Source organism: Periplaneta americana, chromosome 1 (assembly GCF_040183065.1).
Source record: "Periplaneta americana isolate PAMFEO1 chromosome 1, P.americana_PAMFEO1_priV1, whole genome shotgun sequence".
NCBI classification, from domain to species: Eukaryota; Metazoa; Arthropoda; class Insecta; order Blattodea; family Blattidae; genus Periplaneta; species Periplaneta americana.
Window position 1 is genome coordinate 185,391,961 of NC_091117.1, and position 26,757 is coordinate 185,418,717.

General features: G+C 33.3%; 2 protein-coding genes across 2 annotated transcripts in view; one reads left to right on the forward strand and one right to left on the reverse strand.

Moving 5' to 3' along the window:
- LOC138705165 (protein takeout-like) overlaps positions 1 to 14,542 on the forward strand; it is a 54,429-nt gene extending 39,887 nt beyond the window's left edge. The window contains exons 4-6 of the mRNA XM_069833836.1: positions 1,194 to 1,327; positions 8,660 to 8,809; positions 14,076 to 14,542. Of these exons, the coding sequence (XP_069689937.1) occupies positions 1,194 to 1,327; positions 8,660 to 8,809; positions 14,076 to 14,239 (448 nt within the window). The 3' untranslated portion in view covers positions 14,240 to 14,542. The remainder of the gene's footprint in view (positions 1 to 1,193; positions 1,328 to 8,659; positions 8,810 to 14,075) is intronic.
- A 7,439-nt stretch (positions 14,543 to 21,981) lies between these two features.
- Positions 21,982 to 26,757, reverse strand: part of LOC138705142 (protein takeout-like) — a 32,798-nt gene continuing 28,022 nt past the window's right edge. The window contains exons 6-7 of the mRNA XM_069833806.1: positions 24,708 to 24,857; positions 21,982 to 22,543 (exon numbers count right to left, since the gene is read on the reverse strand). Of these exons, the coding sequence (XP_069689907.1) occupies positions 22,392 to 22,543; positions 24,708 to 24,857 (302 nt within the window). The 3' untranslated portion in view covers positions 21,982 to 22,391. The remainder of the gene's footprint in view (positions 22,544 to 24,707; positions 24,858 to 26,757) is intronic.

The window sequence follows — 26,757 nt, forward strand, 5'->3', positions numbered from 1 at the left end:
TTAAATTAATTTTAAAGTAACCGATTATTTTCGAATAAAGACTGGTTCACAATAAACCGAAAACGAGAATCGGAACGGTAAAATTGTTAAAATGTGTACATTTAAATGTGAGCATTCACAATTAACGAAAAGATTGCCGGAGCCCGGGATCGGGAACGGAGAGTTGGCCAAGTTTCAACTTTGGCGTTCACGTTTCCGATCACAGCCCACTAGATTCATTCCATTGCCATCTAAAAGCTATTTTGTTGTCATATATTTTGTAGCAAGAAGACCGTGACATAACCTATGCATTATTTTATTCTGTGCTGTGCATCATGGAGCAAGTTTTATTTGATGAAATTCTAATATTGAGTGTTGAGGAAAATCCTCAAATTTACGATAAGCGGCGCTCTTCGTATAAAGATGAGAAAATGAAGGAGAATACGTGGCTTTCAATAGCTGCATCTTTGAACACCAATCGTAAGTGAATCATATTTTATTACTGTATTGGTTGTATTACACACTACATATTCATGCTTCAGTTCAATAACTACTGTTGTGTTCATTTTTGTTCTATTACAAGTGTTTCTTCTCTAATTATTTTACGTTATGGTAGACTTAAAATAGGTTGTGATAATAAAGGTGCATGGGCATATTTATAGTACCTTTGAAATTTTGAAGTTGGTTAATCTGTGTTTATTTTGGCTGCCTTGTACTTATGAGAGAACGCCATTGGTCAATTATACACAAATAACATCAGAATGCGTAATATCGACTTTACATATCGTTATTGACATGCATATCGATATGCATAGTCGTCTACGTTCTCGGTTTATTGTGAATCAAAAATTTTCATATTCACGTTCTCTGCTTCTCGTTTTCACTCTGATTCTCGTTCCCGGGTTTTTGTGAACCAGCCTTAACCTCAGTTTCCTAGTAGAAAGTTTGCGTCTCCAAATAATTTCTGCGATTACGGACTTTTTCCTTAGATATAAGAACCATTGAGAGGGGTACGCTTTATAATAGACAGGCCATGAAATCAGTTGAATCGAAGATTACTAAAACGTTCAAAATCAGTACATTATAATTCGTGGATAACTACAAACAGCTGTCTTGCAACTAGGAGGGGGAAGTATGAAAACTATGAAAACACTAACTTGTGCCGTCAGCAATATAATGTACATGTTTCTGTAGAGTTGTTCTGTTCATTACAGGTTTGACTTCGATAAGAAGCAGCTTCTCATCCACAATAGAGTTCCGCGAATGGAGATGGTTGGAAAATACGAAATGTCTGGTAGAATACTAGTACTTCCTATCACTGGAAAAGGGGACTTCAACTTCACATTAGGTCAGTAGCGGCTCGTAGTTAAAGGCTCTTAGGCGGAGCCGCCCCTATAAAAATCTCCTACAAAACTCTTGACATTTGTTTGTGTATAATAGTAGAATAAATATTTTCAATAGAGGAGAAACATCGAAATTTTACTCTGCTCGTTCGTTAATAACGGTCAATATATTTGGAACAGTTGGTACCGACAGATGTTTTTGATATAGATTATAAGTAATAAAGGCTCAACCTTTCACGGCCCCTTCAGCACAATAGAAACAGGATGGGGAGGTTTCCTAGTGGAGTCTGGCTAATAAGGGTACAGCTAAGGCGTAGAGATGTACGCCTTGAGTCGTTGCCAACATTTTCTAGCTCTGAGTTTTAAAAATCTCTCCTGGAGAAGAGAAAAGAAACAATGTCTGACACTCCATTCTTGAGGTTACGTGTCTGCTCTCTCGTTCATTTTACGGTAGGTCATAGGCCTAATTGGCATTTTAATATAACATTGCGATGATAAGATGGGGTCGTTTAGTTGTTTATTGACACAATTGGTATTTCTAGTATCCCATAAAGTGAAAGTTTTTCAAACCCCCGTCAGGGGAGGGGAAACAACACAACGGAATTTCTAACGTGCGAATTAGTTTTGGCTTGCGTATCAGTATTTTATGTGGTTGTGAACTTGTGATTGTGAGAACCAACGAGCACAGAATACATAGAGTAGACACTAGCATCTTAATACCATTGGACGGAGTGAAGCCGGTTTGATGGACCTGACGCCATCTTGTTGCTACCAAAACATTGCAAAATAGCTATTACGTTATAGAAGATCTTATGATAATAAGAATGCCATATATCCCTAATTTCCTGGAGGACTCACACTTTCTTGTTTGTTTCGTAATACAAAATCGCTAGGCACGTGTTTTTAGCAAAAATTACAAAACTGTCATCGATAAAAAACACACACACACGCACACGCATATATATATATATATATATATATATATATATATATATATATATACAGGTTATTTAAATTGATAGCTCTTCAAATTGCAGTATGGTATTTAATAGGTACTCTGGAAGGTTAAACAAACAATAATGATAAAAAAGGAAGATAACAGTTTGACCTTATTTTTCTATTAGTCCAATAAAAATGCTACCCTATAATAATTACTTTTATAGGTTGATGCATTTGCTTCGATTTAATCATGCAACTTGCTTCTTAACGCAAATTACCGTTCTCTTCCTTTTGCCAGTATTTCGTATAGATGTCCCGATTTTGTTTAGAGAAAAAGTGGAATGCTCTTAACCATATAATATTTGATAGGCTCTTCGTTTATAGTATATAATTAGATTATAACGGCGAACAAACGTGAAGTTTTATTACCAAGTGGATCAAGTTAGATCACGACCGAGTTAATGAAGCTACTAAGTCTGCAAAGCATAAGTCTGATTTCGTGATTATAAAATTTAATTACAATAATATTAATACACTATTTCGTTTCTTCATCAAATGAATACGTGCATTCGGTTTAAGAGAAACCTCGGTACACCCATTTTCTATAGCATTCGACACAAACTTCCAACATGGGTTGTTAGGTTAGCTTCGCTCGTAAATGCTAAGTCTGGAAAGCATGTCTGATTTCGTGATTATAAAAATTAATTACAATAATATTAATACACTATTTCTTTTTCTTCATCAAACGAATACGTGCATTTGGTTGAAGAGAAACCTCGGTACACCCATTTTCTATAGCACGCGACACAAACGTCCAACTTGGGTTGTTAGGTTAGCTTCGCTCGTAAATGCTAAGTTTACAAAGCGTGTCTGATTTAGTGATTATAAAAATTAATTACAATAATATCAATACACTAATCCTTTCTGTTAATCAAACAAATACGTGAACAATACGAATCTAACCGAGTAACCTAGGCTAAATCGTTCATTATCTAACGGTAATAAGTACATTTCACACATGCATATTTACCTGTGAAAAGTTATTCCAGGAATTTTTTTGAAAACCTGATTGTGCAGCCATACGCAGTACATGTAGGCATATTGAAATTACTTCATTTATTAATTAAAACAACGATGCAACATCACAATCAACTGCCCATGTGCTAACCGGGAGCCCAATGTTTTGGTAGCATCATAATGGCGACGGTCTACAAAAGCGGCTTCACCTCCAAGCTGTTCATGTCTACTCTATGCATTCTGTGCTCGTTGGTGAGAACCTTTTGCGAGTGTTTATTTGAGAACAGTGAATTGTGTGTAAAAGATCGAAAGAGAGAAGGGCCGATTTCGTCTACAAGCAAATGAATGAAGGTAAGTCAGGTGCCCGTTATATAATAATAATAATAATAATAATAATAATAATAATAATAATAATAGTAATAGTAATAGTAATAATAATAATAATAATAATAATTTATTGTTAAAAATTTCCAGTTACGGAAATACACGAATAAATAAATAGAAATAAATAAACAAATACTCATGCTCGAGACCTTGAAAATTTGCCATTTCAGCCTAGAGCCTTCCTCAATTTTAAAACCACGAACCGCGACTGCATTAGGTGATATATTTACAAAATTAATTTAGTAAAATTATGAAAAATAAATAGTGTAGGTCTATATATAGAACGCATTGACAAGACTGTTATCTCTAGTTTATGTAACCACAAGTCAGTGGCTTGGCATACCGTTTACAAAACTGAAAACAGGCATGTTCATTTAGTGACTTCCGAGCATTGAAGACTGTAAGAAAAATAATGTGTCCTTCCACAATCCCTTCTTCTACACCCTGCGTAACAGTAAAACGATGGTATTAAAGGCGCTTGTACAGGGACATCATTTTATTTTTACTAATATTTTTAATATTAACCTGGCTATACCTTTGGATTAACGATTGAAAACAGAAAACACCGTTTGCTACCCCTTCCACGACTGGAGTTCGATGATACTGGCGTAATATACAAACAGATCACTTTACTAGGTATAGGAGGGGAGAAAAATAGTTCGTCCATTTACGTAAACTAGGAAATGTCGCAAGTTTGAGTTTGATAATTTTCATTAGGTTTTTGTTTAATCAAAATACAGTACAATATAGAGAATAAGTGTTTTTACTCATGAACTGAGTTATCCATGCGAACGTATTCATTATGCAGTGTATATTATACTGTCTACAGCACATTAGCGTGCAATGTAGAGAATTAAGTTAAATTGAAAAATAATCGTAATATGAATATTTGAACACATTTCTGAAAATGGTGGCCGTTCATTTCTTTACAGGCTTCAGTTTTTTGTGCATATTATCGCACTATAGACTATTGCATCTAATCCCAATTACCAGTTTCGTCCTTCGTACTAGTAACTCATGCTGAACTAATTCTGTACCTAGTCTATAAAAGAGTACCTTACGTACTGTAAATTCAATCTTCACTTCTGCCCGATCCGAAAAGATAAAATTACTCAGACATGCTATCTAATGTCCGTTCAAGTAGTTATGTCGCAGGATCGTAGAAGGAGGGGAAATCACGTGACAGTTAATTACTTAACGAGGCCCTTTTATTTAAGTTATTTTAAACAGTTGTATAATACTACAACAGAAATTAATGTTTTCGGAAAAGAGCCAAGGCAGTCCCCCAGCCACTAGCTTTAGAGAGGGGCGAGTAAAAGTAGGTGGGGGAAATCGGAATGCGACGTAGGCAAATGGACGATAGTACCTGTGCGAAAATATGATTCAATATTGAAAGCTCTTTCGTCACTGGAAAATGCGAACATATTTCTGAAACGTACTATACTCACAAACTCAGTATTATATGCGACCTTGGTTCTGTGTGGAGGACAGTTGGAACTTCATTAGTAGAAGGGATGGGAGTGAAGTACATACAAAAACTCAGGTACAATAAAAATTGAAGTAAAAATAAAATGATGTCCCTGTACCTTCGCAATGTCTGTATCGAAGTCGTGTTATTCCGTGTCGATTGTGAAGAAAAGAAACTGCCATTCTCAATCAGGGGAGAGATTTTTGTTTCTCAGTATGAAGGAAACCTTAAATGCCTCATTTGCAGTAAAGTTTTACGTGGCTTTTCGAAACCAATATAATAGTAATATATGCAACGAGCCTATAATGAAGGTAATTAAGAAGTGAGTATGGATATTTATGAAACGAGTGGAAGCGAGTTTCATAATTTTCACACGAGCTTCTTAATTACCATTACAGGCGAGTTTCATACGACTTTTTATGCTCGACCATATTTCTAACTTGATATTATTAATTTTTTAGCAATGTCCCGTATGTTGTGAGATGTGCGCAGACGCGAAAGTATTGATTTTTTCCGAGGAACAGATGTCCACATTGACCTTGCTAGGCCATAAGAACCTACAGAGATAGCATTGAAATTAAATTAGACATTGAAAAACGAGATGACAAATTGAATTTATTTGAATATTATTTACAATTAACGCTAATTATTATAGTAACAGAACATAACCTTCTGCGACAGTATTGGATTTCCAGCCTCCGTGACTTTTCGCTAATTCTCTTTCGATTGCATATCCGAGAATAATCGATACTTGCGGTTTTATAACGGTAGAAAGCTGACCTGTCATTGGCTGAACAGTTGTAACCTGAGTCGTCATTGGCTGAAAGACCTGACCTTTAATGAGTAGATGTACTTTAATGACATGCATTAAAGGTCTGCTACCAGGTGTATAATTACTATATTTCGGCATGGTCGAGCATAAAAGATATTATACTACGTGTCGCTCCCAATATTCTGATTTAAAGGATAAACTTTTATTATTATTATTATTATTATTATTATTATTATTATTATTATTATTATTGATGCTGCTGTTGCTGCTGCTGCCGCTGCCGCCGCCGTATTGGAGTATTGGATTTCCTTTATTTGTATCATAGAATCTATGTATCCGTCCCCCCATAAGATTGAATATTCCCCAGATATTGAATAGTCTAAATGTGCAAGGAAATGGAGGTTATTTACAACACATAATCTTTTATTTATTTTATTTTTGATTGTGTCGGTCATCTGAAGCATACTGAACTCTTAGCCTTTAGCTGCTATATTTTAAAAACCCTATGTCCTCACTTCTGACCAATAGATATTAAAATCAGTTATTATTTTAACCAGGTGACTTGTTACACGTAGTAGCTGATATCGGAGATATTTTGTGCGAAATCTTAAGCTATATATATGACCTTGATGAGGATAGAACTTAAAAGAAATGTTAGATTGAAATCCAAGTGTAAGTCCTGAAGAATAGACAGGAAATACTTCGCACCATTGTTAGCTTTCAGTATCACATTCATTTCTGAGTTCTTTTGTGTATTTGAAAAGTCTAATAAGTTTATCTTTATGTTGTACCGCTGTAAAATTGACTATTGTAGTTCCATCTCGTAGGTGCTGAGGCAGAGTGCTGCATTGGAGTTAAATCGCTCGCTTGAACTCGGTCGAGTGTCGCACCCTCGAGTGAGATACGATCGGTCGTGATACGCTCGTGATAAATAGAAGCACAGTACAAGGTCATCTCACCGACATGTGTTATCTTGCATGGAAGGCGACAGATAAGATACACATATGTTTTGCTCACACGGTAAAAATAAAGCTTTATTTTCTGCGTTTATGACAAACGTTTAATGGAACAGTCAATGGAACGTACCAAAACAGGAACATGAAGTTATGAATAAAATAGTGTGAAAAACTTCGATATACAGTTATTATTGCTAATTAATAATTATTCAATATTTGATTTACCACATATATAATATGATAGGTCCATACATAGTGTTCCGCCTATATACTGCGACAATGTAGAAAAGTTTTACAAAATATTATTGACATAGCAATAGATAATAACAATATTAGTACAGAGATAACGCCACAGAAAATATAATAAAACGAATAATCATGCTGCACAACTGTTACAGACGCAAAGATTGATACACTAATCATTAGAGATTATTATTATTATTATTATTATTATTATTATTATTATTATTATTATTATTATTACTAGAAAACTTGATACAGTTCTTGCATTATCGTGATTGTGTTCTCCGTTTATAATAATTACATTTACATCCAATAACATCTATCAGATGTGGCAAAAACAAAATAACTCCTGTGCGGAAAAAAAAATATATATATATATTACATTTTAAAGCAAGTTTTGTACTTGTGCTATGGAGAGGTTAGTTAAACCTGCAAAGTTTTGAAACGATAAGCATCTATGATGTTACTACACAGTTCATCTCTGTAACAAGAAGGAATGTCTAACGCTCGGCTTATATCGTTGGAGGATTTATCGCTCGTGACAATTTTACCCATCATGCATGTGCGCTACCTATCGGATGTGCTATGAACTACTTGGCGCTCGAGCGAAAACGTCGGATGCAGACCTCTCGGCTGAGTGTAGCATCTCCTAGTTGTTGAGTTCCACATAAGGACAAACAAGTAGATGTCGCGTTCAAAATCATGTAACATAAACACGGGAATAGAAATATTCCTGCTGATGAAAGAGGAGTTAATAAACCCAACGATCAGAAACCCACAGAATGTGATGTTGGCTCGTCCTAGGAGAACAGTGAATATCAAAGGAGAAATGAACGGAATAGTTTTGAAGGCAACGGAATAGAGTATACAGAGGTGTGAAAATTATTAGAATAATCTTAATTTTAAAGGTTTTTTAATAGTTCCCTCACAAATATTAATTGAATTGATGAATATTTGTATATATATATTACTATACTGATGTAGGATATATTTACTACTAACAATGCCGGAAAGCACTGTTGTACATTGGTATTTTCTTATTTTACAATTGTTATGGGAATTCAGAAATTATTATATTATGTTGGCGGAATTGGAAAAATAAAAAATTATATGCACAAAACAGATGTATACGTTCATTTGAACCTTCACAACAATGTAAACGCAAAGAACAATTTGTTTAAGGCATTTCTTAATTAATTTTTTATGTTTCCAATTCTGCCAACATAATATAATAATTTCTGAATTCCCATACCAATTGTAAAATAAGAAAAATACCAATGTACAACAATGCTTTCCGGCATTGTTAGTAGTAAATATATCCTACATCAGTATAGTAATATTATATAACAATATTCATCAATTCAATGAATATTTGTGAAGGAACTATTAAAAAACCTTTAAAATTATGATTATTCTAATAATTTTCACACCTCTGTAGTTAATGACATATAAGAAAGGCACGAGATGTACCGCTGCATTCTCTGGAGGAAAATATTTTGGCAGGTGTATATTGGAATATATAATTAAAAATAAGAAACTTATATTGTCTTTTTTCCAGTGGACAATGATATCAAATATTACTGCGACTTTAAACTGGTTGAAAAAGATGGCAACACTTTCTTGGAAGTCACAGACAGTCGCACGGAACTTCAACCCAGTGATTTGAAAATAAATCTGGAGAACTTATTCAACGGAGACAGATTGCTAGGTAAGGTTTCAACAGAATTTTTTTAGAATCCACAAAGATTCAGTGAGTTAATTTCGCATTTTAATTTGTTGTATAATTTTAGGCAGAAATCTCTGTCTTGGTTGAGTGCTAGCACACCGGTTCACCAAACATAAGTCTGTTTTCGGTGAGGATATTATGAATACTTTCGCTGGTAAGACGGACTGAGGAAAAGCGTTGAAGAGGAAAGAATATCGCGATTATTGCTATTAAAATTTTTAGTGCACTTCTTTAGCCACATATTTATTCGATTAAGCGTAGTGCTTTGAGAAGGAAAATTCTGAAATGGAAAGTTTTCCACCTGACCACATTGTTGATTTTTTCTCTCCCATGGTTACAATTTCAAAAGCTACATTTGGATTGTTCACTCAGTAATGTAATTACTTCATTAGCCACTCACTAGCTTGTCAAACCGAAGTCGTAAGTCGCCTAAACTTGATGGCTCAAAATCAAGTGCCATTGCCACGTTTACTTAGCCGTAATATTAATCTATACTAATAATAAATCTGTAGCCGAAATTTTTCTGGTAATTTTCGATTTTCCAAAAATAATTGGTCCTAACATATATAATTAACCACCCTGAAACCGAAAATCGCTTTTTTGAAATTTTTGTTTGTATGTCTGTCTGTCTGTCTGCCTGTATGTTTGTTACCTTTTCACGCGATAATGGCTGAACCGATTTCGATGAAAATTGGAATATAAATTAAGTTCGTTGTAACTTAGATTATAGGGTATATGACACTCAAAATACGTTATTTAAAAGGGGGGTTATAAGGGGTCTAAATTAAATCGAAAATCTAGCTTATTATTGATTTTTGTGAAATATGTTACATAACAAAAGTTTCTTTAAAAAATGATTTCTGATAAGTTTTATTCTCTGAAAAATTTTGATAGGACTGATATTTAATGAGATAAATGAGTTTTAAAATTAAAATAACTGCCATCTAAGGCGGTATATTGAACTAAAAAACAAATGACTTCGTCTATAAGGGCCCTTGGACACAACAATCGAAAGCAATGAAACATAGCCTACAGACAATGTTTCTGTGTTTGTATGAAGCTAAATTAACCGATTTGTATAAATAATTATTATTTCATCATTGGAAAGTGTAGTTTCTCTGGATGGACATAATGCTATCATGTTATTACAGTAACTTTTGAGTGAATTGAGGACAGGTAAGATTAAAATAGCTTCTTATGCACAGAAAACTTGATAGGTTATTCTGTATATTCATTTCCTGTATTTCTTATAATAATGTTTATGAACATATTCATTTTTATCTCAGAGAATTAACGAACAACGAGAGTGTATTGATTTAGTATGCAGTAATAGTACGTTAGCTCAGCAATCCATTATTTTATAATTCAAATTTTAACTATGCTCAATTGAATCGTGTTAAAATACATAAAATAACTTACATATGCAGTAAATGCAATGCAAAAAAATTGGGTAATGAGCCAAGCAGATTATGTTGCTCTGTTGTAAACGTTGTTCTTCCTGAGATTCAAGAGCTCCCACAACAAATTAAAAACTTTCTAATTCGAGTACATCCGTTATCAACACGCTTTTTCATAATATAATATAATATAAACATAATAATAACTCTGTAGCCAAAATTTTTCTGTTAATTTTCGCTTTTCCAAAAATAATTGGTAATAACAATTAAAAAACATGTTAAAGGAATTGTCATTGCACCAAATGAGTGGTCTCTGGATCAAGATGTTCGCATTTTAATATTTTAAATACAATTTAAATTAAGTAACATATTAAACGATTTATCCTTCTATCAAACACGAATGTTCCCTGGATCAAATGTCCTATTTTAATTATGTAATTATTTTATATTTATTTCTAACGGGTGCAGCGGAGCGCACGGGTACGGCTAGTACCAAATAAGAAAGAAGAGCTAAAGAATATTGTTTCCCGAAAACTTTACTGACATAATCTCAATTGTTATAACACTATTTGCTTCACATGATAAGGGGGAAATTTTGAAATTGTATCAGTACAAGTATGAAACTTTTCAAAATCAGTGAAATAAATAAATTGCTTAATAAGAAGAACGTTTGCACTAAATTTATAATAATTATATCACTAATATGATGAAACTTAACAAAATTTAAACTAAAGTGTTTCATAAGAAGGATTTTCATGAAAATGTATAATTATATCAGTACAATTGAAGCATTGGGCTGAATGACGGTCTATGTTACAATTTTTCAAAATTGAATTTTTAATGGAATAATGCTCTGTATAGTCTTACACAGCTGTCACAAAAATTGTTTTTCAATATCTGTAACAGAGGAGCTTCTACATGAGTTATAACCAGACATCGAGATTTTGGACCCGATAGAATAAGTTTACTAAGTCCATACTATAGGCAGCTTTGTCACCGTGTTTGAGGTGGATGGGAGTCGGCAGAAGGAGAGACATGTGTACATGAAGCCAAGTCCAGTCCAGTCTGCTGGTGCTGTACAGTAACGTTCCAAAGAAAGACAACTAATTTATCAAACATAAAAATATAATGATTGTTAGAGGAGAAAAATTCTGCAGGACCAAAAAATTAGTCTTTACGTAGATTAAAATAAAAACCTGTAATGCGAAATTTTCAAAATAAATTAATATGCTTTTCCTTTCGGCTTCTTTAATAAGCATAGGTGCAATATTTACGTAACATACATAATAATCATACACAATATACACAACTTATAATGTACAATACATGGTATCGCCATAATTAGGCAATACACTACAATTTTACACACAAAACTGAATAAGATAATAATAATAACATGTAAACAGCAAGTAAGAAGAAATCAGACATAATATATAACATAGAGAAAGAACGAAAAATGCATAATAAAATGTGAAGTGCAGGTCAAAAATAAATGAGGCATACAAAGTATAAAAAAATAAGACAATTATTGATAATAATAATAATAATAATAATAATAATAATAATAATAACAGGCCTAATAGTAATAATAATACTAATAGTAGTAATAAAATAGTGCAGTACAAAGCATACAATGAATACAATATTTTTAAGTACACACAGTAAGGAAAATTATGATTATATATAGCTCAACTTATCACATTAGAGATATATCATTATCGGAAAATATGAAAACAAAAATATAAAATAAGTTAAATATCACTAGAACATAAAAAAATGTGAATACGTGGAAACATGCAATACAACACTTGTCATAATAGAATAACGGTCTATGTTGTCCGTCCGATTGTAAATTTATGAGCGGAATTACGATGTAATATTTTTGGTCCTCCTGCACAGTTAGCAGATTGTAACACAGACTGTTATTCGGCCCAACGCTTCAATTATAAAATTAACAAGATCAACAAATTAATTGTCATAACAGTATTTGCTTCAAAATTGTATTAATACAAGTATAAAACTTTGCAAAATCAATCAGCTAAATAAATTGCTTAATAAGAAGAAAGTTTGCTCTAAAGTTTATAATTATGTCAGTAAAATGATGAAACTTATCAAAATCTAAATCTAAAAATAAAGTTCTATAAAAAATTTCATGAAAATGTATAATTATATCAAATTAACAAAATAAACATGTTAAAAATGCTTAAAGAGGAAAATTTTTCTGATTGACATTTATCGGAAAACTTTCATCATTAAGCAAAAGATTTTGGTTGCTAACAAATGTTTCCTTTCCTTTCAAAGTCTGCTCATCAGCGTCTGCTATTGTAACTTTTAAGAATGTTCTCATTCCTTCTTCTTCAATTTAATTGCTTTATTTTTATATGATTAAGCAATAATGAAAGCTGCAAAATTATTTCTAGGGAACCTAAGATATAAACTTAAAATTCCTAATGCAACATTTTTAAAGCACAAATGCACTGGAAACATGGATTCACAACAAAAATGATATCTGAAAGGAAAATTACCTAATATTTTTGGAACGGTGAAAGACCCTTTAAGTGAGAAATCGAGAATTTTAAGTAATGTTACAATTCGTTATTTATTTAAAAACGAAAATAGGACATAGATGCAAAAATTAAAGCCAAACACGTAACATAGATTGAACAAGTCATGAAATCTGCTTCAAACAGATTGATTAAAACCAGTGTTGCTAATTCAGCGATTTTTTCGCTAGATCTAGCGTTTTTCTGTGTTAGTTTAGCGGATAAAATTTATGTAATTTGTATTGCTGATATAGGGATTTAGCGGGTATTTTTAAAACTCACAGCGGCAAAATAAACTAATTTTACATTGACAATATAGCAATTTAGCGGTTTCTGCACGGTCTCATAGCGGATTTTTAAGAATCGAGTTGGCAACACTGATTAAAACAGTGATTGAACAAATGCCAGCCGGAATAAAAGCACAATGATGCCCAAAATTACGATTCTTTAACAATGTTGAGTGTGATTTAAAATTTGAAAGTGGACAATTTGAAGACTTATTTTTTAAATAGGCAAAACTAGTGCAACATTCTGAAGTCAGAAGTAAGAAACTGTTAACTGTTGCCAACTTTTTTTTTTGAAGAAAATACGGGAGACTATGTGATCGACAAAATTTAACATAGAAAATGGACAAATTATCCAGTTCCCTTACTAAAAAACGACTTTATTCTATACTTCGGCAGCTAGATTTAAATGTAGAGTATTTTGAGACAGATTTTGTCTCGCGTACTAATAGTTGAAATCGACTGCAGTTTGCAGTTCGGATTTGATTAGATGTTTCATGTTCCTGTATCGAACATCCGTCCAATTGTTCATGAGATGAAACACCCTTTTTATATGAGCATTACTAACTATATGGTACGTTTAGAATAAAACTCGCCAGTTTTGTCAAATATATAATATTAAAATGATTTGATTTTAAACGAGTGAGCACTAAAATTGATTTCTGGCAAGCATTACCTGCTACAAAGACTGCACATTTTAGTGCATCTCAAAATTTATCATATAAATCATCATCATTCACGGCAAAATCAAATGCTTCGAATGAAAATTTTTACATTATGCGAAAATAAGGGAGAAAAATGCTCGAAGAGAAGAATAATACGGGAGCCAGGAATCTGTTAAAAATTAGGGCCAAATACGGGAGATCCCAGGAAATACGGGAGAGTTGGCAACCCTAGTGGTATTGGTATTGGTGACGGTGGTAGATTTGTGGTGGTGTTGGTGGTAGTATTAATGATAATTATAAAATAGTAATAGTAATAATGATGTTGATAACGTATAAGTACTATATTTATGTTGTTGCAGGACCTCAAACGAATATGTTTCTAAATGAAAACTGGCAAGAAGTCTTCAAGGAGTTGTCACCAGCGTTCACTGAAGCATTTTCTCAGATCTTCAAACTTATTATTAACAACGTTGCAAGTAATGTTTTATATAACGATTTATTTCCAGAAAAACTGCCGAAGTAAAGTCAACTGTAAAGCTTTACAGTTACACAGACTACTTCCTAGTAACATTTTTCAGGATTATTTTGCACTACATTTAAATAAAAAGCAGTGTTACATTATACCTAATAGCAATAAGAATGGTTTCATTAAATAGCTATTTAGGATACAAGTTTTTAAAATGTAATTTTATTTTGTGTGTATTGCCAGTTACTCAGAAAAAGACGAACGGAATGAATGTGATCGTTTATCTTGCATTGTATTAACTTGTATTCATTTCAAACTTACTAGCAATAAAATAAGTAAAAATAAATAAAAAATAAAAAACATGTTTTATAGCGATCTAACCTTAATTTATAATAAAGTAATTACCAAAGCTCGGAACTTGGGGACTTGTGTCTTTGCACGTGACTAAACGACCGGACTTCAATGTCAACATACTCCCGCTTCCAGCACGGAGGTACTGTCAGGTCTGCTACAAAAGTGGTTTCTGGCTCCGACAACATATTGATAATATTATGGTAGGTTGAAACACGTAATTTCATAGCATGTATATAATAAAAATAAACATGAAAAATATATCAAATTTACACGTAAGTTCATAGCATATATATAATAAAAATAAACATGAAAAATATATCAAATTTATACGTAATTTCATAGCATCTATATAATAAAAATAAACATGACAAATATATCAAATTTACACGTAATTTCATAGCATATATATAATAAAAATAAACATGAAAAATATATCAAATTTATACGTAATTTCATAGCATATATATAATAAAAGTAAACATGAAAAATATATCAAATTTACACGTAAGTTCATAGCATATATATAATAAAAATAAACATGAAAAATATATCAAATTTATACGTAATTTCATAGCATATATATAATAAAAATAAACATGAAACATATATCAAATTTACACGTAATTTCATAGCATATATATAATAAAAATAAACATGAAAAATATATCAAATTTACACGTAATTTCATAGCATATATATAATAAAAATAAACATGAAAAATATATCAAATTTACACGTAAGTTCATAGCATATATATAATAAAAATAAACATGAAAAATATATCAAATTTATACGTAATTTCATAGCATATATATAATAAAAATAAACATGAAACATGTATCAAATTTACACGTAATTTCATAGCATATATATAATAAAAATAAACATGAAAAATATATCAAATTTATACGTAATTTCATAGCATATATATAATAAAAATAAACATGAAACATATATCATATTTACACGTAATTTCATAGCATATATATAATAAAAATAAACATGAAAAATATATAAAATTTACTGTTCTGCTGTGTACATTTTATTACAGTGTATGACTACCTACATTCGAAGATTTTTCGGTATTAGACTTAAAATACTGAATTTTTTCACTGTTACTGTTTTCTATTCTATTTTCAGCAGTTGCTAGCTGATCTCGTATCTGAGAAAGATAAGTATATCCTAAATTTTTCTCGAAAATTGTTTTCAATTAGTGTGTCACTACTAGGGCAAGCCCCTCTACGTCTCGTCCCTGGCTATGGACAAATTTTTTTTTTCTTCGAGGGACTGCAATGCCTTTCAATGAATTCCGTTTCCAGCCTCTAGTTTGTGTGTGGCACAACTTACAAAATATAAACTCTCCATTCGAAAAAAATAATGTATCTCCTCCGAATTCTCCACGAAATTCTGTATCTTAAATTTAAAACAAAATGTATTTTCAAACTTCTATAATACCCATTCGAAATAACACGTATTTTCTATTTCCTCAAACAGACCGTTTACCTTTAATTCTCTGAATGTCATTGGGTTCGACATAACAGTTTCTTCGTCCGTCTTCCTGTCATTAGTTGTGGTCACTTTCTTAGTACATACGACTGTCCCTGAGCACTTGCAGTGTGAGCTTTGTGTACGTTGTACCTGTAACCTTACTCATGCACAAGATACAAGTCCCCAAGTTCCGAGCTTTGGTAATTACCTTAACCAACAAATACACGTCGTCATCCGCTTTCGACAAGAAAGTTTGAACATCATTCCTGGACAGTACTTTAGATTTTTTTGCACGGTATACAATTGAATTCCTTTATAACAGCCATCGTCAACTGGCCTGCATACTAGTTCAGAGCGCTGAGACGCTGGCTGAGGAGGTAGTATTGTGCATTGCGGAATATGTCGAGCCAAGCCAACTTTCTGACCATAATTTACAATGTCTTCTTCGATTGTGTTCCACACGAGCATTGACACCTAACATTGACCAGTTAGTGAGGGAAAAACGAATTAAAAAATTCAGGAAAACCAGTGCTAATGATCAGCAAAAATAATTTTTATAATTTGTTATTTACATTGTAATAAAATAATTTAGGCCTACTTCAGTCTTGTAACAGGAACGATAATATGTTTCATATGTTATACATAATAACAAATAATTGGTTCTGTAATATATAGTGTCAGATAAAAAATGGATAATTAATTTGATTTCATTGACGACACTTGAACAAAGTAATAGGATGACATGATTTAAATATTAGTAATGGACTCGATTTGTTTATTATTTTTTAACAGTGAAAATGCATTATAGTTCTGTATGTTTCTTAATTACTTTAATATGAAATAAAACTATTTGCTTTCAAAACCGTTGCAATACATAGCGAAAAAGTACAACTTGTTTGTTGTCTTAAACTAAAAAGTGATTTAAAAATCCAGGAAAACCAATGCTAACGAACAGCGAAAATAATTTTTATCATTTGTTATTTACATTGTAATAAAATAATTTACTCCAGTCTTGTAACAGAAAAGATGATATGTTTCATATGTTATACATAATGAGAAATAATCGGTTTTGTGATATAGGTATAGTGTCAGCGTTGCGTCTGAAGGCGGCGGAATTAGAAGAGCGGACATCGTGGCTCTAGACAAGACTAATAGTAAAGGCTTTATACTGGACCCAACTGTTAGATTTGAGACGAGCCAGACCCAACCATCCGAGGTCAACAAAGAGAAACAACAAATTTATGAGCCTACTATTCCGTATTTTCGAGAAAAATATCAGATGGAAGGCACCTGGGAAGTACATGGTTTAATGATCGGAGCGAGGGGCACCATCCCACGATCAACTGCAAACACTATCAAAACATTTGGAATCCATGACATCATTCCAAAAATAATTACTTCAACTATTAAAGGGTCTGTGGCAATTCTGAAAAACCATTTATACGGAATATCATAATCCCCCACCCCTTTTTCTATTCGTTAGTGTGTGATTGTTACAAATATGTGTACAGATTTATTATTTCTTAAATTTAAGCTCCTAGTTCACATTTCAATTTGACTCGTCTATTTTACTGTAATCGTTACTATTCTTATATGTGTGTTATTCTGTGTTTTTGGCAACCCAGGATGCCTGGCAGACTATTTCTTGGAAATAAATTATATATGACGACACATTAACAAAGAAATAGTATGACACGATTTAAATATTAGTAATGGATTCGATTTGTTTAATATTTTGTAACAGTGAAAATGCATTATAGGATGTCTGTATGGTCTCATTTACTTTAATGTGAAAGAAAACTATTTGCTTTGAAAACCGTTACAATTCGTAACGGAAAAATACAACTTGTTTCTTGTCTTAAACTGAAAAGTGATTTACTTATTACACAGTTCCTCTTAAAAAAAGTTAAGTACATGCTTCTTCCGTGTTTATTTTTATTATAATTATTAGAGACTGATTAAAAGGGTAGAACAAGTGAACGGACGCCACTGCCATCACCTGATTCCTTCCCCCCAACTCCTGCTGCCCAGTTGATGTCTAAGGGATAGAACTGAGCTAGCGAGCAAACTGTGCCTGCACCATAGTGCCACAGTCTACTATATATAGTCGCGAAGCTTGAGGTGTTTTTTTTTTGCAAATCTCGTGATATAGCGCTCCAAGCGGTTAGCAACTAGAAACAATAGGCTGTCCATGGTCGACTTTGGACTGTGTCGTATTTCTATCGAGTGCTAGCTCGTTGCGTATTTCACATTGATGCTTGTGAAATGTTCATTATTGGTTGTAATGAAAATATTAATGGCTAAAATATAATAATTGGAATAATAATATGGGACAAGGAGGAGACGTTTGTAGTGCTATAAATTGTAGCAACAGTAAGAGAAAGAGGTCAGAGTTATCCTTTGATCGATTTCCGAAAGATTCAGAAAGGTTCCTGGGTTTCCACAAGAATACTTTGCAGAAACAGAACTCTTAATTTTGAAGTTCTTTGTGACTGTTAGAATACATTATATCCTTAAATTTCACAATGAAATGTTTCAATCTAACCGAAAGGACATTAGATACCGGTTAAAGTTCTGTCACTTAGGCTGCTAAATTTCCAGAGAAATAAAGTTTAGGTCTACTTTTTTTTTCAGACGATATATTTTTAATTGTAGTTATTAATTTTGTTATTATTTTTATGTGTTATTTACTAAAGACGTAGAAAAATTAAGTTTGTTTCAATGAAATTTATTGATCATGTTTTATTTTCAATTCTGGTGGGATTATTATTGCTTAGGCCTATTTTTTTCAAAGGATATGTTTTTAATTATAGCTGTTAATTTTGTTGTTATTTTTATTTGTTGCTTTACTAGAGACGTAGAAAAAGTCTGTTACAATAAAATTTATTGATCACGTTTTATTTCCAATTCTGATGTGATTATTATTGCTTAACCTCATCCCACTTTGTTAACTACGTAAGCCTACACTACAAGTACCGGCACACGTAAGTTACTCCATTAATTCATATTTCCATTATTATTGTTGTAAAGGGAAATGCAAATTAATATTCTTTATTGGTTTCATAGTTAATTATCGCTATAATCTTGAATGAGTGAAGCTATTATAGTAAATTTCAGTTAGTTTTGTACAAACAAATATTATATTACTTATTTCTTGCAGGTATCTTCGAGTTTATGGTGGAATTTAATATACTTCATTAAAATAATAAATTAACTTTATGCATTTAATATTTCAATAATGGAAGGAAGGTGTTAATTTTTCCCAAATAACACGACAACGAAAGTGTAACATATTTTGTCGTCTGCTAGAAGAGAGATCTGCGATGATGAGGCGATAGTAGCGATCCTAGTGGTGGGCAACTACCCATGTTTGCATTTTTACTACATATTGAGCTTCGTGACTGTATATAGTAGACTGTGATAGTGCACTGAGATGACGACTTCTGCTCTATTATAATGCAATAAGATTGCCATGGATGCCTACGCAGTTTTCCGCCATTGTCTCGAAGGCGCAAAGTCTAGCAAACATTGTGTGGTGAGGGTGATTCTGTTTTGAAACTGATGTTGGTACATGTGGAGAGCTCTTCTTCCGTTTCCGCACATTACCTTGTCGGCTAACTCGGGAAAAGTGTAGACATCCATTTTCAATTGATGATTAGACTGAACTGAAAGGAAAAGGTGTTGAACATTAAACGTAAACAAACAACAACAACCTTCTCGTCTCTTACAAACATCTCAACAAACAAACAGAGAGTCCACACTTGTGGAGTAACGGTCAGCGCGTGTGGCCGCGAAACCAGGTGGCCCGGGTTCGATTCCCGGTCGGGACAAGTTACCTCGTTGACGCTTTTTTCTGGGGTTTTCCCTCAACCCAATATCAGCAAATGCTGGGTAACTTTTGGTGCTGGACCCCGGACTCATTTCACCGGCATTATCACCTTCATCTCTTTCAGACGCTAAATAACCAAAGATGTTGATAAAGCGTCGTAAAATAACCTACTAAAATAAATAAACAAATAGGGGTGCATACATTCGTATACATTGACGTACGCCCACGCTAAAACATTTTCAACGGTAAATTCGAAACGACGAGTCAAAACGCATAAGTTATTTAACAAAAAAGGTTCCTTATTGTTAGATCTATCACCCCTCAGAGTTTGTCGCAGAGGTTTTGAATCACCATGTATATATATGCCGTATCGTTTATTTACTATCATATTTATTATGTAGGCTCATAATTTATTGTCAATTTCCCCTAGGAGTTTTGAGACAAACACAAATAAAAAAGTATGAAGACTCACCTAGTTAACTCTGCTTCATCCATGATTTTAAACTTGTGAGTGCATTCACATGCTCCGAATTAAGTGCCGCTCTGCGTTCAGTAACAATGTTCCTGCATCACTAAACACGAAAAAAAACTCTTTTTTTTTTCTGTCAAGCACTTCTCAACGTTCGTTCAATTTAAATCCAAACGTTTCACCGAGTTTACCTCTCAAATTTTCATATGACATAATGGAATTTTCACTTTTCATAGACCTCAGAAATCTGATTTCTTTTTCTTTAGCAAACTAAACACACAAAGCTTCATTTACGAAGCCAGTAGGCCTATATAAACTACAAAAGCTGACCCCTAAAATTTTAGAAAGAGATGTTATTCTCTCACTTGCGCACAGTGTATCAATGGCTAAGGGATGAGGGTGGCGAATCCTAGAAAAGTATGTATTTCATATGCTAGGAAGACGAGCCGACATCAAGATGGAAGTTTTCTTGGAAAACCATAAAACTTAATAAGGGTTTCACATTGTGTTCCAACTTTCAATACGGGTAGACCAGGTCACTGTCCTCATATCTCCATCTCTTTTTGAAGTGTTTGTGCAAAGATATGTCCTATGATATCTGCTACCTGCTTTGTAGTTACAAAATAACGGTATAGTGGAAGTTCTTAAGTTCGACAGAAAACAAGTTCGACATCCTATAGTTCGACTGTTACGTAGGCGAATTAGACACGTCCCTATAGGGCACTAAGAAATGGGTTTTCCATTGGAAAGGGAATTGGTTTTGTGTCTTGTAGTGATACATTTGTTAAAGGAAAACAAAATATTTTATTGATTAGGACATCCATATTTAATCACTGACTTTAAATCAATGAAATCTTCTTTTCCTATTTGAGAACTGTGCCTTTTGTGAGACGGAACTGTCGAAACCCACTGTGGTACTACATAGAAGCAACTGCACAAGTCTCGGGACGGGCAGGAACTGCAAGTACAGTACTGTATTCGTTGATGGATAACCAATAAGAATTTGTATTTATTTCACCTGCCACACCACTACCCTTATTGGACTGAACTTTCAATTCTGTTCTGTCGAACTTAGGAAAGTCCACTGTACTATTGTGCTTTGAAATAAACAATTTTTGAGAGACGAATATTGTCGGAATTTTTAGTCTGAGTTTGTATTAACAAAATAATAATTAATAACGAGTACAACCGATTAATTTTAATCCACTCGATTATTCGACTAACTGTTTTTATCGATTAATCTTACAACAGAAATTAATCGATTAATCGAACAGATTAATCAATTAAATCTCAGAACACTACTTATCATATTTGTATTTTTTTAGTTAATAGTGTCAGCAGAGAATGATTCCTTTGCATTGCATAGAATCCATAATTGGAACAATTGATGCTAGTGGACCTACTTTTCCATAAACACTGATAAAGCATTGTGTTGAGGAAATCCATAAATCAGTGACTTATAGGTTTGCTCCAAAAAATCTTATTTTCCACTGTACATTTCGAAACTGAAGTGATGAATTGCTTATGGTATTATTCTACTGAATGCTTAGATATATTCCGACAAAAGAATCGACAATAAAATATTTTTTTATACAGTTTAACTCGTAGGATTTCTAAAAACACTGATTAAAATGTTGTTAAAATGGAAAACACTAAATATGCTTCGTATAATAAAGTTTTCGTATGAATTGATATTATTTATTCCTTAGTGTAAATATTCGTACATATCTATTACACGTACTGAGAAACATGTGAAAATACATACTTATTTCTTTGCACTACAGGGCTTCCATCCCTTAAATTGAGTGATTTCAAGTTGTAGCAAAAAAAAAAAAAAATCTAGGACATAATTGTGTACAACTGTACCTAAATTGTTAGACAAGTACTGTATTTGTATATTTGTGAGCGTTCAAGAAGGCACATTCTCAGTAGGTATCAGTAAGCAACTGGCCATACTAAATTAATTTGGAATTGAAAAAAAAAGGTATTGAAATCTTTACTTCACTATTAACATTAAAGTGTTTCTACGAAGAGTAGATATTATCATGGATATCCCATCATGTGGTCTGTTATTGGAGATAAAGCTCGTCATACGTAAATTGCTGGAGTATATTGTTGGTCAAATTCTTGAACAAAACGCCAAATGCTTCTTCTGGAAGATATCTATAAGTTTCAAATGCTTCACGCCAATTCTCGTTCAGAAACCGGTTTGTGTTTTCACCTGGCAACAGAAGAAAAACCCAATTTTATTATGCATGTGTTACCAATGTACTTATCTGCAACGTTGCAATTATTAGTTCTTCAATTGTATGAATGACTTATTAGTAGACTTCCAAGTTCAGGTCCCGAGCGGAGATATTGAGGCTAATTGATAGTGGAGTATTGGGCGGTGGTGGGGGAAAGAGGCTGGGGCCTGTTTACTTCTTTAATCTATCGCGCTGTCTGTTGGTCTGGTGGAGGTTTCGTACATACTATACGCTTCGCTCTTATTTCCGGCAGCCAATCACGTTGCAGGTCGGCTACATTTAGACGTGTGCGTCTTGTCATTCGCTACTGATGACGTTATGCACTTCCTAATATTCGATAAATATTTTTATGCTCGACCATGCCGAAATGTAGTCTAGTAATTATACACCTGGTAGCAGTCCTTTAATGCATGTCATTAAAGTACAGGTGTTCAGCCAATGACAACTCAGCTTACAGGTGTTCAGCCAATGCCAAGTCAGCTTTGTACCGTTATAAAACCGCAAGTATCGATTATTCTCGGATATGCAATCGAAAGAGAATTAGCGAAAAGTCACGGAGGCTGGAAATCCAATACTGTCGCGGAAGGTTATGTTCTGTTACTATAATAATTAGCGTTAATTGTAAATAATATTCAAATAAATTCAATCTGTCATCTCGTTATTCAATGTCGAATTCAATAATCAAGATTATATCAAGTTTAACGGGATTACATCAAGGTCAATGACATTGTTCCTCGGAAAAAATCAATACTTTCGCGTCTGCGCACATCTCACAATTCACGACCTAGAACAAGGTCACTTCCGATCTTGTCAGATACAAATAAAATGTATACATCTGAATAATTTCAAGTTAGAAATATGGTCGAGCATAAAAAGTCGTATGAAACTTGCCTATAATGGTAATTAAGACGCTCGTATGAATATTATGATACTCGCTTGCGCTCGTTTCATAAACATCCATACTTGCGTCTTAATTACTATCATTATAGGCTCGTTGCATAATGTACTATAATATAATCGTTTGCCATTTTGGTTCTTTCGTTGCCGTTCTCAGCAAGCAGACGAGGACACTATTTGCAACATCATTAAACATTGTCATGTCGTAATTTCTATGAGAGGCAATCAATCGCACTGTAATTTTTAGGATTCATAAATAAATATCCAAGGAAAGCATAAAAAAATTCGGAATCAAAATCTTTTTTGGAAATTCAGAAAAAAATTATTAACTTCAAAGTGACTACTTCAAAATAGACATTGACACCATCAAAAGTTGATAAGCGACAAACTTTCTTATTTTTCAAGTTAGATGAGGAGTCACAGGGAGGGAAATGTTTAGAAAGAATGGAAGCCACTTTTAAAAGTGGCTGCAACTCAAAATCTTTACTGTTTTCCGAGTTACTGCAAGTTAAAAAAATGCGCGTTTTTGCCTGACGGACTTCTGTATGCAAAGTGATAACTTTTGTCTGTTAAAACTGCGGATTCTCATAGAAATCATCACTCTGATATCAAATTTGTTTTCAGAAATTTTCCATTGCTTAAGGTTTTCGAGTTAATGGTGAGTCTTTAAATTTAATTAAAATATTTCTGTTACATAAATAAGATCTGTGCTGATTAAAAACTAGTATAACATACTTTGAAATTAAAAAAAATTAAAAGAATATCATACTAGTCTTTAAATTTATTATTGGTATTAGTTTCACTATTATTATTATATTATTATTATTTCATGGAATAAAACTCTCTTGTTTCACTTTCTTGCTCTAGCAGAAGAGCTAATCCATTCCAAACCGATCACTATTTGACATTGCTATCTCGACTTTCGTTTTTAACTTTTCCGGACACGTTTTCAACAATATGGAACGGGACTTTTGAACGACTCTGTATTTAAAAAAAAAATAGGACAATTATTTTATATATTTTTTAATTTTCTGGAGGTCTGGAGTCAATAATACGTAAATTATTAAATATTCCAAATTCCTAACAAAGATTGGTATATGATTTTGATGGGATAATTATATTACCCCACTCGGTATTAGTAAGGTGAAATAAATGTTAGTTGCAGAAATGTTAGAAAATAAACACACAATTGTCAAGATGTAAGTTGTTTCCCGCCATATTTGGTTGATTGAACATACATACCGAGGAGCTTATCACCGTTGAACAGATTGTTGAACTGTGAATGAAAGTCTTTTGCATCAATATCCCATTTTAAATTCTCCATCTCAATAAATTTCTTTCCGTCCCTTGTGACGAACTTGCTCACAATATGACAATTCGTAGTTACGTCAGCTGAAAAGTATAAAAAAAGTAATTTAGTATCAGTGGTATAAAATAACATAATATAAGTAATTATGGAAGTAATATTCAAATAAAAATGTTAAGTAATCTACGAAGAGAGAAAAAAACGAACTAGTCATAAAACATACTTAATACATTACTGTACAGTAAAAAAAAAACAGACTGATGTACAGTTGTGGCAAAAAAAAACCGGACCGACCCTTGTAGCTGATTTCAGAGCCTTGTTCACTCCAGAGCACGATAGACTGGTAACTAAGACTTTTGTGGTTCGAATCCTGCCTGGGAAGGAAACTTTTTTTTGTTCCTTATTCAAATTTATTCCCAATACTTTTTGATTGGTGGTAAAATTCATGTTCTGGGAGTAATAAGTTAATTAAGTAGTAAAATATCACTGCAATCCAAAAATATTGGGAATAAATTAGAATAAGGAACAAAAAAATGTTTCCTTCCCAGGCAGAATTTAAACCACGAAATTCTTAGTTACCAGTCTATCGTGCTCTGGAGTGAACAAGATTCTGAAATCAGCTACAAGGGTCGGTCCGGTTTTTTTGCCAGTACTGTACCTACATACATATTACGGCAGAAATAAAGCAACCAATATGGAACTCTGAAAGTAAAATAAAGAAAAGTATGAAGGAGTTGACACCTAGGTTGTGATAAATTGTATGCGTTCCACAACAATTCAGTTTCTTCCTCTCTTGTTACGAATCATATTATTGTTTATAGTTCTGTGAAGTGTAATTGGAAGGAAATATATAAATAATTAAGTAATTCAACATCATCCCCCATTCGAATGTCCGGGAGGGGGATGCTGGGGAAGGACACATTACGAAGCAACCCAACAGAGAGAAAAAAAGAAGATTGAGGGTTGGAACACGGAATGTAAGGACTCTTCTGCAAGTAGGTAAGTTGGAAAACTTGAGTACGTCAAGGATGCCCTTTATCACCTACCCTACTTGGAGGATTTGGTGAAGAACTGTTTTCAGAACGTGAGAGGATTGATAGTAGGAGGAAGAAGAATAAAGTGCATAAGACTTGCTGATGATATGGCGCCGTTAGCAGAAGAAGAAATGATACTAAAGGCTATGATACTGGAGCTAAATGACAGCTGTGAGCAGTATGGGATGGAGATAAATGCAAACAAGACGAAGACCATGGTCATAGGAAGAAAAATACAGAAGATAAACTTGCGAATTCTAAATGAGGCAGTAGAGCAAGTGGACAGCTTCAAATATTTGGGGTGTACTATAAGCAGTAACATGAGCTGCTGCCAGGAAGTCAAAAGTAGGATAGCAATGACCAAGGAAGCTTTTAACAGAAAAAGGAGTATCTTCTGCGGACCTCTGAAAAAATAACTAAGAAAAAGACTAGTGAAGTGCTTTGTATGGAGTGTAAGAGAAGAGCATAGAATCATTTGAAATGTGGTTATGGAGAAGAATGGAATGTGTGAAGTGGACAGACAGAGTAAGAAATGAAGCTGCGTTGGAAAGAGTGGGTGAAGAAAGAATGATGCTGAACTTGATCAGGAAGAGGAAAAGGAATTGGTTGAGTCACTGACTGAGAAGAAACTGCCTATTGAAGGATGCACTGGAAGGAATGGTGAACGGGAGAAGGGTTCGGGGTAGAAGAAGATGTCAGATGATAGACGACATTAAGATAATGGATCATATGAGGAAACGAAGAGGAAGGTAGAAAATAGGAAATATTGGAGAAGGCTGAGTTTGTAGTGAAAGGCCTGCCCTTGGGCAGAACACTAAATGAATGAATGAATGAATGATAATTAAAAAAAAAAAAAACACGCAGCTTTTAAGTTAATGTCTGCAACTTTGAGCGACTGTCCTTGAGCTTCATTTTAGTAAATGGCCATTACAGTCACATTGAAATTGCAATT